General features: G+C 45.1%; 1 protein-coding gene across 1 annotated transcript; it reads left to right on the forward strand.

Annotated features, from left to right (window-relative positions):
• The first annotated feature begins 5676 nt into the window (after positions 1–5676).
• On the forward strand, positions 5677–15050 carry CEBPG (CCAAT enhancer binding protein gamma). Its single transcript, XM_033225626.1, has 2 exons — positions 5677–6241; positions 11489–15050. Exon 2 carries the CDS (start codon positions 11585–11587, stop codon positions 12035–12037), a length of 453 nt encoding a protein of 150 aa, XP_033081517.1. The 5' UTR covers positions 5677–6241; positions 11489–11584; the 3' UTR covers positions 12038–15050.

Genomic DNA, 15050 nt, shown 5'->3' on the forward strand with positions numbered 1-15050 from the left:
GGCACTGCAAGATGTTCCAGGCTCACCAAGTATATTTCCTGCCCCAGCCCTAGAATCAGCCACTTCTGTAAGGGGCCGGCTCCTGTTACTGGAGAATGGTATTAGAAACCAACAACAGGCTCCTATGTAGCAAATTATTATTGGATGGACACACTAGAAAACACTTATTTTGTGCCTCCTATGTGCCAGGCCCTATGCTAGCTCCTTTTCATGCTGGTTTACTTAATCCTCATAACAACTCTATGAAATATTTACTGTCAATCCTCCCTAGATGAGGACTGGAGGTTGAGCTGGGTTCAATGCTAGCCAACACCCCTCTGTTCTGTCTCCAAAACCCATCACACTGCCTTGGTAAAGACTGGTGTCACATACCTCACAAACACTTTTTTTTTTTTTTTTTTTGGGGGGGGGGAGGAGTCTCACTCTGTCACCCAGGCTGGAGTGCAGTGGCGCAATCTTGGCTCTTTGCAACCTCTGCCTCGCGGGTTCACGCCATTCTCCTGCCTCAGCCTCCCGAGTAGCTGGGACTACAGGCGTGCGTCACCATGCCGGGCTAATTTTTGTCTTTTTAGTAGAGATGGGGTTTTGCCATGTTGCCCAGGCTGGTCTCAAATTCCTGGCCTCAAGTGATCCCAGATGGCACACATCTCTATGTGCAAAGATGACAGGCACCTATGTGTGTGTGCACAGATGCATACATCCCTCCTCATGTGTGCAGGTGTTATGTACCTATTTTCATGTGCTCATATACCTTTGTGTACAGACATGACATGTACTTATCCTTAAAACAGATGACGTGTCTCAACTCATGGGATAATGAAATCTGACAGATTGAAAAGTGCTTTAGAATGGACATTTACAGTACTTGCCAACTGCTCAAGCATAGACCATGTCAGATTTTTCGCTATCATCCACAGGACACGCTTATGAGATGTGGGGATGTCCTAAGACAGCCATTTAGCATCACAGCTGTTATGATTTCAAACAGTGCTTCCAGAGATAAAACTGGAGGTTTACATTTTGCCCTCATGTTCGTCCATCATGACCTGCTTTTAACACTTGATCATTCCTAGATGAGCACATGACCCAGCTGTGCCAATCCGAGAGTCCTTACCTAGGACTGTCAGAACAGGAACTTAAAATGAGAGTTGGCCTTTCTTTAGGGACTGAAGCTGTGAACATTGAGACTGTCATTGGCCATGTGAAGGTTTATGTGCCAGCAGAAAGCATAATGAAATCAACAGGAAGACACATACACACACTTACACACACACACACACACACACACAGAGATACAGACATCTGTTCTTGGTTCTGACATGACCTGGGTATTTCATGGAGCGGCCTAGCATCTTTCACCAAGGTCTTGTTTAATGCTTAGGCTAGTCAGGGATGGTTTTCACTTATTTCCAACCAAAGAGCCTTAACCAATGCAGAATGATTGATAATCATATTATCACCAACATACTGCAAGACATTAACTAAAACTCAAATCTCTGATAGACATTTTCCCAGCTCTCAAATATTACAGATACAGTACAGATCTCCTGTCAAAGGTAGTTAATTTGGCTCATTAGTTTTTCAGAAACTTTCCAAATATACATTAATTTATTTCAGTGTGCATAGTAAACTTCTATTGATCTGGCTTTCAAATACAAAAAATTCAAATTACTAAATTTTTCCTCCACTCTACCTTGTGGAAACAAATGAAATAAGGTGTGATAACTAAGGAGCTGCTCTTAAAAAAAAACACCTTTTAGGATACAACATAGGGTCAACATCAGGACCTTCAATATTATGTGTGTTTAGTGCCTGAATCAACAAAGCAGTGTACAGCTTGGCCTCATTTTGCAGTGTGTTTTAGTCTACTATGATTCTATGGATGCAATTTGTTTATAAATCATGTATGAGCATCGTGGTAATAATAGCTAACACTTTTTTTTTTGAGACAGAGTCTCGCTTGGTTTCCCAGGCCGATCTAGGCTCACTGCAATCTCTGCCTCCTGGGCTCATGTGATCCTCCCACCTCAGCCTCCTGAACAGCTGGGACCATAGGCACCTGCCACCCATCACACCCAGTATTTTGGGAGACCAAGGTGGGAGAATCATAAGCCCAGGAGTTTGAGACTGGCCGGGAAAACATAGTGAGATGCCACCTCTAAAAAAATTTTAAAAACAAACCAGATGTGGTGATGCATGCCTGTAGTCCTAACTACTTGGGAGGCTGAGGTGGGAGGACTGCATGAGCCCAGGAGTTCAAGGCTGCAGTCAGCTATGATCATGCCATTGTGTTCCAGCTGCAGCCTCCCAAAGTGCTGGGATTACAGGAGTGAGCCACTCTACCTGGCCATGCAGCTAATACTTTTGAGGTCGTACTATGTACCAAGCAGGCACTGTTTTAGGGGCCTAACACACTATTTCCTTTAATCCTCAGAGCAACACTATTGTCTTCTCCATTTGCAGATATCAGAGAGGTTAAGTAATTTGGCCAAGGCTGCATATCTAGTAAGTGGTAAAGCTGTGGACACTAGAGTTCATATCTCTTAGGTAACTAATGTAGTTAATCATAGTGGCTGTCAGGTAGCTACAATATTCAATGAACAGGACATCCTACTTCCCAAGTCCTTTGGAGGGTGGTTTATTTTTTTATTTTAATTTTTTAAAATTAAATAGAGATGAGGGGGGTCTAACTATGTTGCCCAAGCTGGTCTTGAACTCCTGGCCTCAAGTGATCCTCTCACCTCGACTTCCCACAGTGCTATAGAGGCTACTCATTCTTTGGATTTGTAGAATATATACTGATTACCAGTAAGGCAGAGAGATATGCAGGAACTTTTCCTTTTACTGTGATGGCTTGGATCCCTGTAACTTGTAAAAAAGCTACATAGTAGACCTCCAAGGCTTTACCACGTTCTCATTTCCTTATGGAGAGAGCAAATCTTTCTGAAGCTTCCATCTTTTAGGTAAAAATCTGAATGCTTCTCGGGTCCACATGGCCCTGCCTATCTTGTTGGTCTCCACTTTACTTTCAGCCACTTTAGCCTTAAATGTCTCCTGTCACAGGACCCCAGACAAGAATTCCCTGTGACTGCTGCACCTACGTCCTCTGCGTTGCCTAGCCAAATCCTGTCGATCTTTCAGGCCTCGCCGGACCCATCAGACCCGGTCTGGTTCCCTTCTGACTTCTCACAACATCTTGTACTGCTTTCCTGCAGTATCTATGAATATGGTAATTGAAAAATTGTGGACCAGGAGAGGTATCTCATGCCTATAATCCTAGCACTTTGAAAGGCCGAGGTGGGTGCATCACTTGCCCCAGGAGTTTGAAACCAGCCTGGGTAACATGGTGAAACCCCAACTCTACAAAAAATACAAAAATTAGCCAAGCATGGTGGCACATGCCTTGTAGTCCCAGTTGCTTGGGAGGCTGAGGTGGGAGGATCACTTGAGCCCAGAAGGTCGAGGCTGCAGTGAGCCATACTCGTCCCACTGCACTCCAGCCTAGGTGACAGAAAGAAAAACTGTGTAATTACCAAATGCCTGTCTGCCTGGCTCTAAGTATAAGTTCCATGTGGGCAGAGACTGTGTGTTTGTCTTGCTCATTGCTGAATCTCCAGCACTTAGCCTACGGCTTAGCGCATAGTTGGCACCAAACGCATACTTGTAAACTGAGTAGAAGAAAAAACTACCTGCTACCAGCTGAAAAGGAAATAAATACCCTAGTGTCCTGGGCACTGACTACACTTGCTGGGTGTGTAAGAAGGCCTGCCCAGACACAGATACAAAGAATGCTGGAACAGCTTGGCAGAGCGGTTTGCAAACCAGGGGATAACTGAATACACCTATACAAGTTCTTTTTTTTCCCCTTACACATTTTTTTTCTTTTCCTTTTTTTTTTTTTTTTTTTTTTTGAGATGGAGCCTTGCTCTGTCACCCAGGCTGGAGTGCAGTGGCACGATCTCAGCTCACTGCCAACCTCTGCCTCCCAAGTTCAAGCAATTCTTCTGCTTCAGCCTCCCGAGTAGCTGGGATTACAGGCACCCGCCACCACGTCCAGCTAATTTTTGTATTTTTAGTAGAGACAGGGTTTCACCATGTTCTCCAGGGTGGTCTCAAACTCCTGACCTTAGGTGATCTGCCCGCCTCGGCCTCCCAAAGTGCTGGGATTACAGGCGTGAGCCCCTGCGCCCAGCCCCCTTGTACATTTAAGTGATTAGGAAATATTTAGGGTAAAATTATGATTTTTGTGAGCAATAAATCACAATCCTATTTTAATACTACTAAAATCTTGATCAAAGCAAGTTCAGGCAGGACTTGGTTACTCATGCCCCTAATCCCAGCAATCTGGGAGGCCGAGACAGAAAGATCACTTGAGCCCAGGAGTTTGAGACCAGAGTGGACAATATAGTGAGACCTCATCTCTACAAATCATTTTTTAAAAATTAGCTGGGTGTGATGGTGCATGCCTATAATCCCATCTACTTGGGAGGTTGAGGTGGGAGCATGGCTTGAGACCAGGAGGTCGAGGCTGCAGTAAGCTGTGATCAAGTTGTGACGGTGCCATTGCACTCTAGCTGGGGCAACATAGCAAGATCCTGTCTCAAAAAAAAAAGAAAAAAAGAAAAAAAAAAAAGAAGTTTCTTTTTCAGCTCAGAATACTGAGAGCCAACGTGAAGAAACACACTTGTTTTGATGACGCTTACTCTCCCAAGTGCGGATCTGTGAGCATTATTCCTTGTTTTTTTTTTGGAGACAGGGTCTCATTCTGTGGCTCAGGCTGGAGTGCAGTGGCTCAATCTCAGCTCACTGTAACCTCCGCCTCTCAGGCACAAGCCATCCTCCCATCTCAGTCTCCAGAGTAGCTGGGACCACAGGCACAGCGCCACCACACCCGGCTAATCTTTGGTATTTTTGGTAGAGACAGGGTTTTTCCATGTTGCCCAAGCTGGTCTCTAATTCCTGACCTGAAGTGATCCAACTGCCTCGGCGTCGCAAAGTGCTGGGATTACAGGCCTGAGCCACCGCGCCCGGCCATTGTTCACTTTTGTGACCCCTTTTAATTTTTATTTATTGCTTTATCATCTTACTGATTCCTCGAAACAATCTTACGGGGTGAGCTGGTTCCATGGGCGCTGAAGAAACATTTCCTCTTTCAAAGCCTCAATATTTTTGAACGATACGCATTGCTAAAGAGGAAGCAATCAAACCTATCAGGCAGCTCTGCCCTCCGCCCAGCGAGCTGCTGCTTCCTGGTGTTAAAACGCTTTCGGGTCTTCCTGGCGAGTTTTAAGTCACACTGGATCGCTGCTTATTTTCAGAGATCACCTCGAACCCATTCAGGAACCCAAGGGAAATCGATTTAAGAAATTCACTTCATGTCACCCTAACAACAAAGCACAGCCTGCAGCTTTAACCCATGTGACATCAATGCTAATCCTATGTGCGAAACATTTGGGTTCATTCGATTTTTTAAAAATTAGTAAAAAAAAGAGATGGGGTCTCGCCATGTTGTCCAGGCTGGTCTCCACTGCCTGGGCTCAAGCCGTTCTCCCGCCTCAGCCTCCCTCGGCGCTGAGATTACAGGCTGGAGCCACCGCGTCAGCCTCCACTCGTTTTTCGGCGACAAAGCCAGCCCGCCTGCGAGGCGTTCCGTTCGGAGAGACTCTGTGAGGGACGCCGAGGGGGCTCCCAGGGGACGTAGCGAAACCAAAACAGTCACCGGTGGTTCACAAAACCACCTCAGGAAATGCTTCCAAAGGCAGGTCTGGCCTTCACAAGGCGACGGCTCTTCAGCCTCCGACACGAACCTGAGTCGTCCACAGCACTGGGCCGCAACCAGCCCGGGCAAGCCGCCGAGGGACCGCGGACGCCGCAGCGAGCAGCCGCCTGCTCCCGCCACACCCGCCGAGCCAGCCGCACGGAATCCACGCCCCCGCCGTGTGCCCGCCTCCCTCCGCTATCCGGCCCACGATTGGTCGGCTGGGGTGCCCGTCGCGAGAGAAGGCGGTGCCTCCCGCAGACCGGCGCTCCCATTGGTCGGGATGGCGGCGACGGCGCGCGCGACCCGGCGACGAGGGGAAGCCGGTGGCTGCGGCTGCGGAACGGGCGGAGGCTGCCGGTTTCGTAACCGTCGCTCCTCCTCGCTGACTCGCGGGCTGTGAGGCCTGGGTCGGCTCGGGCCGCACCGCGCGGGGCCGCTTGGAGTGGAGGCCGCCTGGGGGCAGGCGGGCTGGAGGAGCAGGTAAAGAGGCCGCGGCGGGCGCCCTGAGAGCTGGGAGGAGGAGGCCGCAGCGGCGCCGGCCGCTCGCTTGGGCGCGGGCCCGGCTCGGGGAAACCCAGCCCCGGCCCCAGAAGGCCGGCTGGCCCGGGAAGGCCCCGCGAGGCTGGAGGCGCGGGCGGTGGCGCCGCGCGGCGTCTGATGCAACCTGCCGGCAACACCCGGCGGCGGGGACGCTGAGCTCATTCCTGGCCGCAGCCCAGCGCCGCGGCGCCGCCCGTCGACCCCCGCGCTGCTCGGGGCGCCCCTCGCGGCGGGCCGAGAGCGCGCGAAAGGCCGGGGAATGCCCCCTGCGGAGCCCGGCCCCCTCTCGGTGAGACGGGCGGTGTGACCGGCCAGGCTTGCATTGGCCCCTGGGGATGAAGGGTGTTCCCAGAATAGCAGAAGGTGGACCGAATCGAGCTTTAGAATCCTGCTCTTCTAGAAGGGCTCAGCTTGCGGTGATCGAAAATCTGTTCAGAAGATCAAAGACTGATCAATAAAATAGGGAAAGCAACTAGTTTTTAAATACATGACTTCGCAGAGAGAATATTTTGCTTTGTGGAGCTGTTTGAATGTCCTTCACTTTACTGTTGAACGTAGTTTAGAAGAACACGCAACTCCCACGGGTCGAATAGAGAAGAAATGAAGCACTTCGCGGGCATGGTTGGAGGGAGCGGAGCAGGGCAAACAGCCAGCAGAGGTGTCCAGATGCGGAGGATGGAAATACATGTGTGTGGGGGAGGAGAGCCTGTTTTCCAGGGCAGCTGGTGTGTTGCTTCTCTTCCCTAGGTTTACTGTTTGATTTTCCTCTTGTTTGAGGTTTATACTGTATTCTGGCATCGTGAAATATACGTATAAGATTTAGAAAGGTCTCTCAGTGTTGATGGGTGACACCAAAATTGGTAGTTGTGTCAAAATTGACTGCCTGTATGCATAGGCTGTCACTTAAGGCAGACTTCTCCCATAGAAGTGTGACTCCCCGAGACAATTTTAAAAGAAAAGCCTATAAGGGCTTGCTTTACGAAGACATTCTACATCTAGAAGCTCTTGATGTTTAAGATGTGGTCATCTGTTAGCACTTGAGTAGTATTTGGGATAAGCCGTTCATAAGGTCAGTTCTGCTTCTGGAAAAAGTTGCTGTAAACAAGGCTAAATAATTACAGGGTATCCAGGAGCTGAAGCATATTTCAGCTTCTTGATTCCTGCTTCTGTTGGGCACACTTGGCTGGTTCAGTTGTTTTTAATACCTGCTTTTAAAAAAAGTAGGGGGAAACAAAACTTTGAGAATATCCTTTAAATTCTTAAGAGCACATCATGTCTGTCCGCAAGGCTGTCTGATCTTGGAGATATGGTTTCATCCCTGGGAAATTAAACACTATGTGCTGAGCCCCTGGTAAAGACAAATAGGACCTCATGGGGCTGCATTTGGTCTTATGGTCTAAGATTGCCTCACTTGGTCACAGTAATGGTAAGTACAGGTAGCCACGATTCCAGGTGTATTGTGCGTTCTTGGGAGGGCTGGTTCCATGGGTTGTTGTATTGATAGGTACACTGGCCTCCTGCGTTTGTGGCTTTCTAGCTCTATCAGTAAAAAAAGAAAAAAATGAACGTGAGCTCCTAATGGTTGTTTATTTACAGTCTATTTGTTTTGTGTGTTGTAAATCACTTCAAAAGGATTGGGTTAGAAAGATGATGTTGATGTTCTTCTCATGCCCCAGTGACCCACTTCTGTACTCCCAGAAAGGGGATGTCCCCTCCCTCATGGACCTTGCAGTAGATGCCTGTGAAGATCCGCAGGGGAAACAACACGGCTGGAGTTGACAGACCTAGGGAACAAATCTTCCCAGATGCCCAAAGAAAAGAGAAAGCACAGACCATTTAGGATACAAATAGTGGTTTGGTACTGTCAAGATGTGGTGTGAGGGAGGAGAGAGGGTCAGGACCTTGGATTTGATCCTGTAGACTGGAGCCAGAGATGAATTTTCAGCAGGAGAGTGACTCACTCAGGTTTGAGTGTTCCATTGCTCTGGAGACAGAGGTTGGAGGAAGCAGGCTAGACCAGAGACCAGTGTCCCTGAGAGATGATAGTGACCTGAGGTGATTTCGATGGGATTGGGATGGAGAGGAAGGGTAGATGGGAAGTTTTTTGGTTTGTTTTAGGTGGAATTGTCAAATCCCAAAGACTAAACAGTTAGGACCAAGGAGAAACATCTATGACTGTTTTGAAATGTTGACCTTCATTGAGGAAACTTGAGTGAAAAATTTATTTTGGTGGGCAAGGGGAGGAATATTGGGTTCTAGGTGTGTGGAGAAAAGGGACAAAAGCGTTGGGAAAATTCTTAGTAGGTTTATTTCCCCAGGTGAAACTTGAGAAAAATTTGATTTTGTTTTACTCATTCTAACATTGTGCGCTTTCAGTGTGACTGACATGAACGAACATTACTTGAATGAAGTTTGAATGGAAACAAAGCCTGTCATCCAGTTAGTCCACCATTCTCAATATTCCTTGGGAATCAACAGCAGAGACCCTCAGACTTCAGTGTTATCACATTTACTTGGCGGTCTCCTTATGGAAAGATTGCTCAGCCCTGTTCTTAGAACTCCAATTCTAAGTCTGGGGCAGCCTGAGAAGTTACATTTCTAAAGAGTTCCTGGATGATGATGATGTTGGTCCAGGGACCACACTTTGAGAGCCACTGCTCTTCAGCTTTCCTGCTGTTTCCTACTTGAGTGATTCACATGGAAGGAAGCCAGGCGCCACCCTGCTTCCTGTAGCCTGAACTTTGGAATAGCGTTTGTCCACAGAGGAGCCGGACTTGAATTTAGGACTCAATGTCCACTTTGAAATAAACACTTTTTGCCTGTTGTAGCTGTTCAGTAAATGTGTGTGGAAGGAACAAAGCATAAATGAGAGTGGCCTTTTCAGTGTAAAACCTCTTAGCTCTTTGATCCCTTTTTACTTGGTTAATTTTCTCTTCACTTTAAGAGCTATTTATATGGTTAAAGAACTTTTTAAACAAAACATTCTTGGAGTTATTTTGATTATCTCCAAGTTTCTCTTTCTTACATTTTCACCAGCTTGTAGGGTCGTGAATACTGTTTTCACGCCAAAGGGCTTACCTTTAAAACTTTGCCTACGACACACGTTCAGCCTAGTACCTTGCAAGATGAGTCAGGCAGAGGTGAAAGAGCCCTGCCCTGTTCCTGTGTCTTTGGATTTGGAAACAGGCATGAACGTCGCTGAACTTGGACCCTGTAGTGAATAAAAGCTGTTAGTGACTGAAGGTCGTGGTGTGTCGTCTGTAGGAAAGTGTCTTACTATTCCACGTCCCTTATTTGCATATGGGGAATAGACGCCCACGGAAGAAAAGAGATTTACCCAAACTAAAATAGGGGGAGCCACAGCCAAGACAAGAAGTGGCCTGGCCACTGGTCTCTACCGCTTTGGATCGTTGCTGTCTCCGAGCATGGCCACATTGACTGTAGAGAGCTTTAAGGGCTAAAATATAATTGGTATATAAAAAAGTAGAGAAATAAGGTGAACATGATTATGATTGTTAAGACAGTCTCAGGAGAGGTGTTAAACAAGTTCTTAATAATTGAGTCAAGCACTTCTACTCACTTCACACCAAATAGATAAGCAATAATAATGTTAGGTGGCACTAAGCGTGGCTCAGATTAATACTAAACAGCCACTTTTCTACTGAAAGAGAAATGAGGCAACCTAATGATGACCAAGGGAAATTGTGAACTGTTACTGAAGATAGGCTTGGAGTGGATAGCCCTCATCGTTTGGAGGGATGCTTTCTGTCTTGCCTTAGTGCTGGAGTGAGAACAGATGACCTACTAGCTCAGGGTCGGCTGTGTGGCTTTGAAAACAATGGAAAGTAATGACACATGGACTTTTTAAAGCAAAGATGTTTTTAAAAAAGAGATCAATAAACAGTGTACAGAATTGCCCGGCTAAAGGTTTGGGTGTAGCTACTGGTGTTGGCTAACTGAGCTTTCCCTCATTGTGGGATCATTGTATAAATCTGACTCCAGATTTTTTCCACTGATGTAATTTTAGCAGTTTTGTGAAAAGAGAACAGGATAGGTTTATGTTCCTAACACTGCTTTCTAAATGTCTAAGAGTGCCCTGACTCCTTGGTGGACACCGTTCACTGAACTGAGTCAGTTTATCTTGAAGTGGCCTCCTGATGATAGGATAGTCACACTTTTACACTTCTTGGGGCAACTGTAGGGACTTGATTGGATTCAGAGTAATCCAGTGTGACTGGTTTTTGAAACCGTGACTTCATTTCTGCAGGCAGCAGCACAGGGGTGCTTCAGAGCTGGTGCGTCCTCCGAGCTCACACGAGCTCATTTGGTAGCGCGAAGTGGTCACAGGCACGGCAGCTGCTCAGCTCCTTTGTCCAGCCCGGGTCCCAGGACCTGCACTTCCTTGGATGCTTTATGAGGGCTTCTGTTTCTTTCCTTGTGGTTTCAGGTTGAGTGTGTTTTGATGTTTTATTAATTATGTCAAGAAACAAAAACGCACTTTTTACAAGCCTGGTGGGATGGGGAGCAAATTGAGTGTCAGAGCTCCTAAATTCAAGAAACTCACTCAGTAAATTTTGTTAAACTGTGGAATTATCATTTGAGGTCATTACAAAATAAAGCAAAAAACTACTTTTTCAAAATATCCCATAAAGAGAACTCTGGGAGAGAACTCAAGTCCTCGATGACTCCCTCTCTGCATATTAGAACATGGAACCCCAGAGGTGACAGCATGGTATTCCTCATGAGCACTGGAGACAGGGCACGCCACCCCAGCCTTCTGTTTTGACTTGAACCAACAATGGAAACTTTCCCCCTTTCATTGCAGGTGTCTCTCCTACCACAGTCAGCTGCAGCTTCTCCCTGGCAGATTGTCAAGTGCTGTTAGTTCACACGTGCCACCTAATTAGTGGCAGTCTTTTGTTTTCCTCCCATTTTTGATAACAGTTGCAGAGGGGCAGTGCCCTCAGGGATCCAGGTGGGCTGAGTTTCGCCTGGTGGTGCTTCTGTACTGACTTACCGTTCTAAGTGAAATGATTTAGACTTCAGAAACATTGCAACAGTTGGCAGTTGCTGTGGACTTTTCTCAGCAGAATCAATTAATGTTGGCCTGATGTTAGGTACATACAAGTTTAATCTCATTTGATCCTGTCGTTTCAAACATTTTAACGCAATTTATTTTTTAACTAGGTACATGTGAAGATTTTTTGGCAGCTTAGCGTGGAAACCATTGATCACCTTGCTCTCGTTTCTACCTGTTCTGTGTTGGCAAGGGAGAGTGCCCAAATGAGCAAGATATCGCAGCAAAACAGCACTCCAGGGGTGAACGGAATTAGTGTTATCCATACCCAGGCACATGCCAGCGGCTTACAGCAGGTTCCTCAGCTGGTGCCTGCTGGCCCTGGGGGAGGAGGCAAAGCCGTGGCTCCCAGCAAGCAGAGCAAAAAGAGCTCGCCCATGGATCGAAACAGCGATGAGTATCGGCAACGCCGAGAGAGGAACAACATGGCTGTGAAAAAGAGCCGGTTGAAAAGCAAGCAGAAAGCACAAGACACACTGCAGAGAGTCAATCAGCTCAAAGAAGAGAATGAACGGTTGGAAGCAAAAATCAAATTGCTGACCAAGGAATTAAGTGTACTCAAAGATTTGTTTCTTGAGCACGCGCACAACCTTGCAGACAACGTACAGTCCATTAGCACTGAAAATACGACAGCAGATGGCGACAGTGCAGGACAGTAGACCTCACCCTTTCCAGACTTCACAGCTTGTGGCTTGAACGTTAAAGGTGTGACCACTGACACCACTCATGTCAGTGGCTGAAAGTTGTTCTTTTCCATGATTCAAAGACCCATTGAAGGTTATTTTCTAGGATCAGCACTGAAGAGTTGATTAGCTAAAAATGGTAGCCTTGTAATTCGAATATCTGGTTTTAAATGATAGAGATTTTTGTGGGGATCAGAATCCCCTAAATGTTAAGGTATATGGTAAAAAAAAAGAACTATCTGGGATCCCGATGTTCTTAATAAATCCTGACTTCCCAAGAAGTGCTTCTTTTTTAAATTGACAAAAGGAATGGGGAACTGGCAGGCCATGCAGAAGGTTCTTGGTTTTAATGGGTAGACTGAATTGGATTGAGAAAAGTTGAATGCCACCTATGGTAATCTATTTGTAATTTTCTTCTAAATTATGTATTATAAATTCATAGAGCTATAGAAAGCAATGAGTGAGTAATTTGGGGTGATTTTATGTATGGCATAAACTTTGTTTTAACATAATTAGTACTGTTTTCCCCCAAAAGTACAAGTTTTTGAATAGTGATGTCAGGTTAAGTAAAGAAACCTCATCACATCTTATAGGCATTGTGTGGCCAATTGACTTAAAATATACAAATAACATTTAGGAAGCAAATAGATTAAACACGAAAATAAAACTAAAGCATAGGAATTATGTTTTGGGGAAACCTTTGTGCTTAGATTGGCATTATTTTATTCTAAAAACGCAACTCAGTGGTGTAGAGAAACTTGTGTACCAAAATTTTAGTTTGTGCAGATGCTAGTAAAGTAAGTGTTTTTTTGGATACAATTTTGACAGCCAAGTTAGTAAACAAAATGTCTTAACAGTTTGATGACACAACGTACTAATTAGGGTTTGGAATATTAATTCAGAAGGTAGTTTCTCTTGTGTTCAAAATAGCTGCCATGGGGCCATTATTTTTAAAGTCAAAAATTTATTCTGAAGGCTCATTTTGGTATTTGATCTTAACCAAGTGACTGTTAGAGAAATGTATCAACTCCATGCCATCTCCCAAAATAATTGTCTAAGAAAACTTGAAAGTGTAAGGTTTTAACCTTTAATTTATTTCTCTTAAATACATCTTTTGATATTGTTTTTGTGACATTTCTTTTTCTGGTTAGTGGACTTTCCAGACTTTGTACCACTGCTTCTGTTTATTCATTTATATGCTTTTGTGTCCCATAAATTATTTTAGAAAATGCCGATAAAACTCAGGAGATTGACATTTTTGTTGAGATAAAAAATGACAGTTGCTAAAGTAGGGAGTCTGTAGAGTCTGGCTTATGTCAGTGTTGGTAGTTTAGATTGTCTTTGTCAACGTTTTTTCTCTTTTGTTTTGTTTTCTTTCTCTTTTTTTCTTAGCACACTTCTAGCTCAAATTTGTGTATTTTTTGTGTGCCTGGGCTGGAGATGAGAGACTGAGTCATAACTGATTTAAAAGTTTGTGTTACCAGGTATCTTATTTGAACATGGTCATTTTTGGCCACGTTGCTGTTTCATACTAGGACTTGGGATGATGTAGCCAGAATGAAACTCAAGTTGCACCCTCTGGTTGGTGGAAGAGTGCTGACCGTGCCATTTCTTGGCAGAAGGCATCATGGTGCCCAGCAACTCAGCAAAGCCCTTATTAGAGTCCTGAGGCTCTTCTGAATGTAAAACAGGAGCCCAGGAGATGCTGTCTCAGGAGGGCTATTAACTCCCTATAGAGCCAGGAGACAGGAGGGGGGTTTCTAGGGTCCAACACCAGCTTACCTTGGAGTATGGATCTACCCATGAAGGATGAGAGATGCTTTGAATAACTAGCCAGGACACACCACAGGATCCTACTGGATCCTTAGCAGCTGATTGGTATTACATAATTTAATTAATTGGAGATGCATTAGGTCACTTGAATGTATAAGCACCTGTGGTAGGTGCTACAGACATTTCAATCTCTGATTTACTAAAAAATATCTTTGGGAATTCGATGCCCCCATGGAATTTATGGTTACGAGTTATATGAATTGACTTAAGTATCTTGAAAAAGAAACTTGAGGGAAATCATCAGGGGTGTGTACTCAGTATTTCAAATCAGAACACAAGATTGGATCTTTTGGAAAAATGGGTTCAAGCTTTGCTGTTACCCATGGAAATGCAAAGTTTAGCACAAGCAAGCAATTAGGCAGAGAACAAAAATGTTAACCGTTGTGTTGTCTGTCTTCCTGAAGTGGTTGGAAATTGTAATTTGATAGATTTATCAGTATAAAATTAGGGAAACCAAGTGTGGGGAGTGAATCAATTTAGAGCTTGGGGAACTGTAAGGTGACTTCTGTAACTTTCATTCTGTGTGTGACCTGTGAACCATTAGGATGTGATCTGCCCTTGTGGGCAGGTCCAGCAGTTTAGGAGTTAGGCTTTAGCGTAAGTTTCTAGCTGCATAAGATGAGTCTCCTGGGATAGGTGCGCTTTGGCTGGTTTTGGCTGCAAATGGTGAGATCAGAGCAGCTTTTCCTGCTGCTGGCCCCTGAAATCAGTTGTTAGGATGTCATTGCAGATACTAAGTAGTAAGATTTTAAACAGGACCAGGTCTGAAATGCAGGTCATGAGTGTGAAATTCTCAAATTTACATAACAAGTAGAAGTATAGACAGTTTTTAACATTTGGTATTAAAGGAGAGGAAATTGTAGCAGCTTTTCACGTTTCCTAATCCCCATTAGAGGGCTTGAGACCTTATATCTGAACAGCCCATTTCGCACTCAGTGCTTTTTGATGCCTTAGAAATAGGAGAATTGTTTTGTTTGACAAAAGCTGGGAAGGAAAAAGTCCGCTCTGCAGCTGTTAGATCTGCCTCTCAGGAAAAAGCACTAACTTGTTCTTTTTGTTCCTGGCTTTCATCAATTTGTGAAATTTCTCTATTTTTTTAAATATAATTTTATTTCTTTCAACAAATTTAAAATAAAAAACAACTTTGGAACAATGA

Source organism: Trachypithecus francoisi, unplaced genomic scaffold (genome assembly GCF_009764315.1).
Source record: "Trachypithecus francoisi isolate TF-2019V2 unplaced genomic scaffold, Tfra_2.0 Lachesis_group12, whole genome shotgun sequence".
Taxonomy (NCBI): domain Eukaryota; kingdom Metazoa; phylum Chordata; class Mammalia; order Primates; family Cercopithecidae; genus Trachypithecus; species Trachypithecus francoisi.

Excerpts from the sequence above, each read along its gene's own strand:
- CEBPG (XM_033225626.1), top strand. The coding sequence starts at position 11,585 with ATGAGCAAGATATCGCAGCAAAACAGCACTCCAGGGGTGAACGGAATT.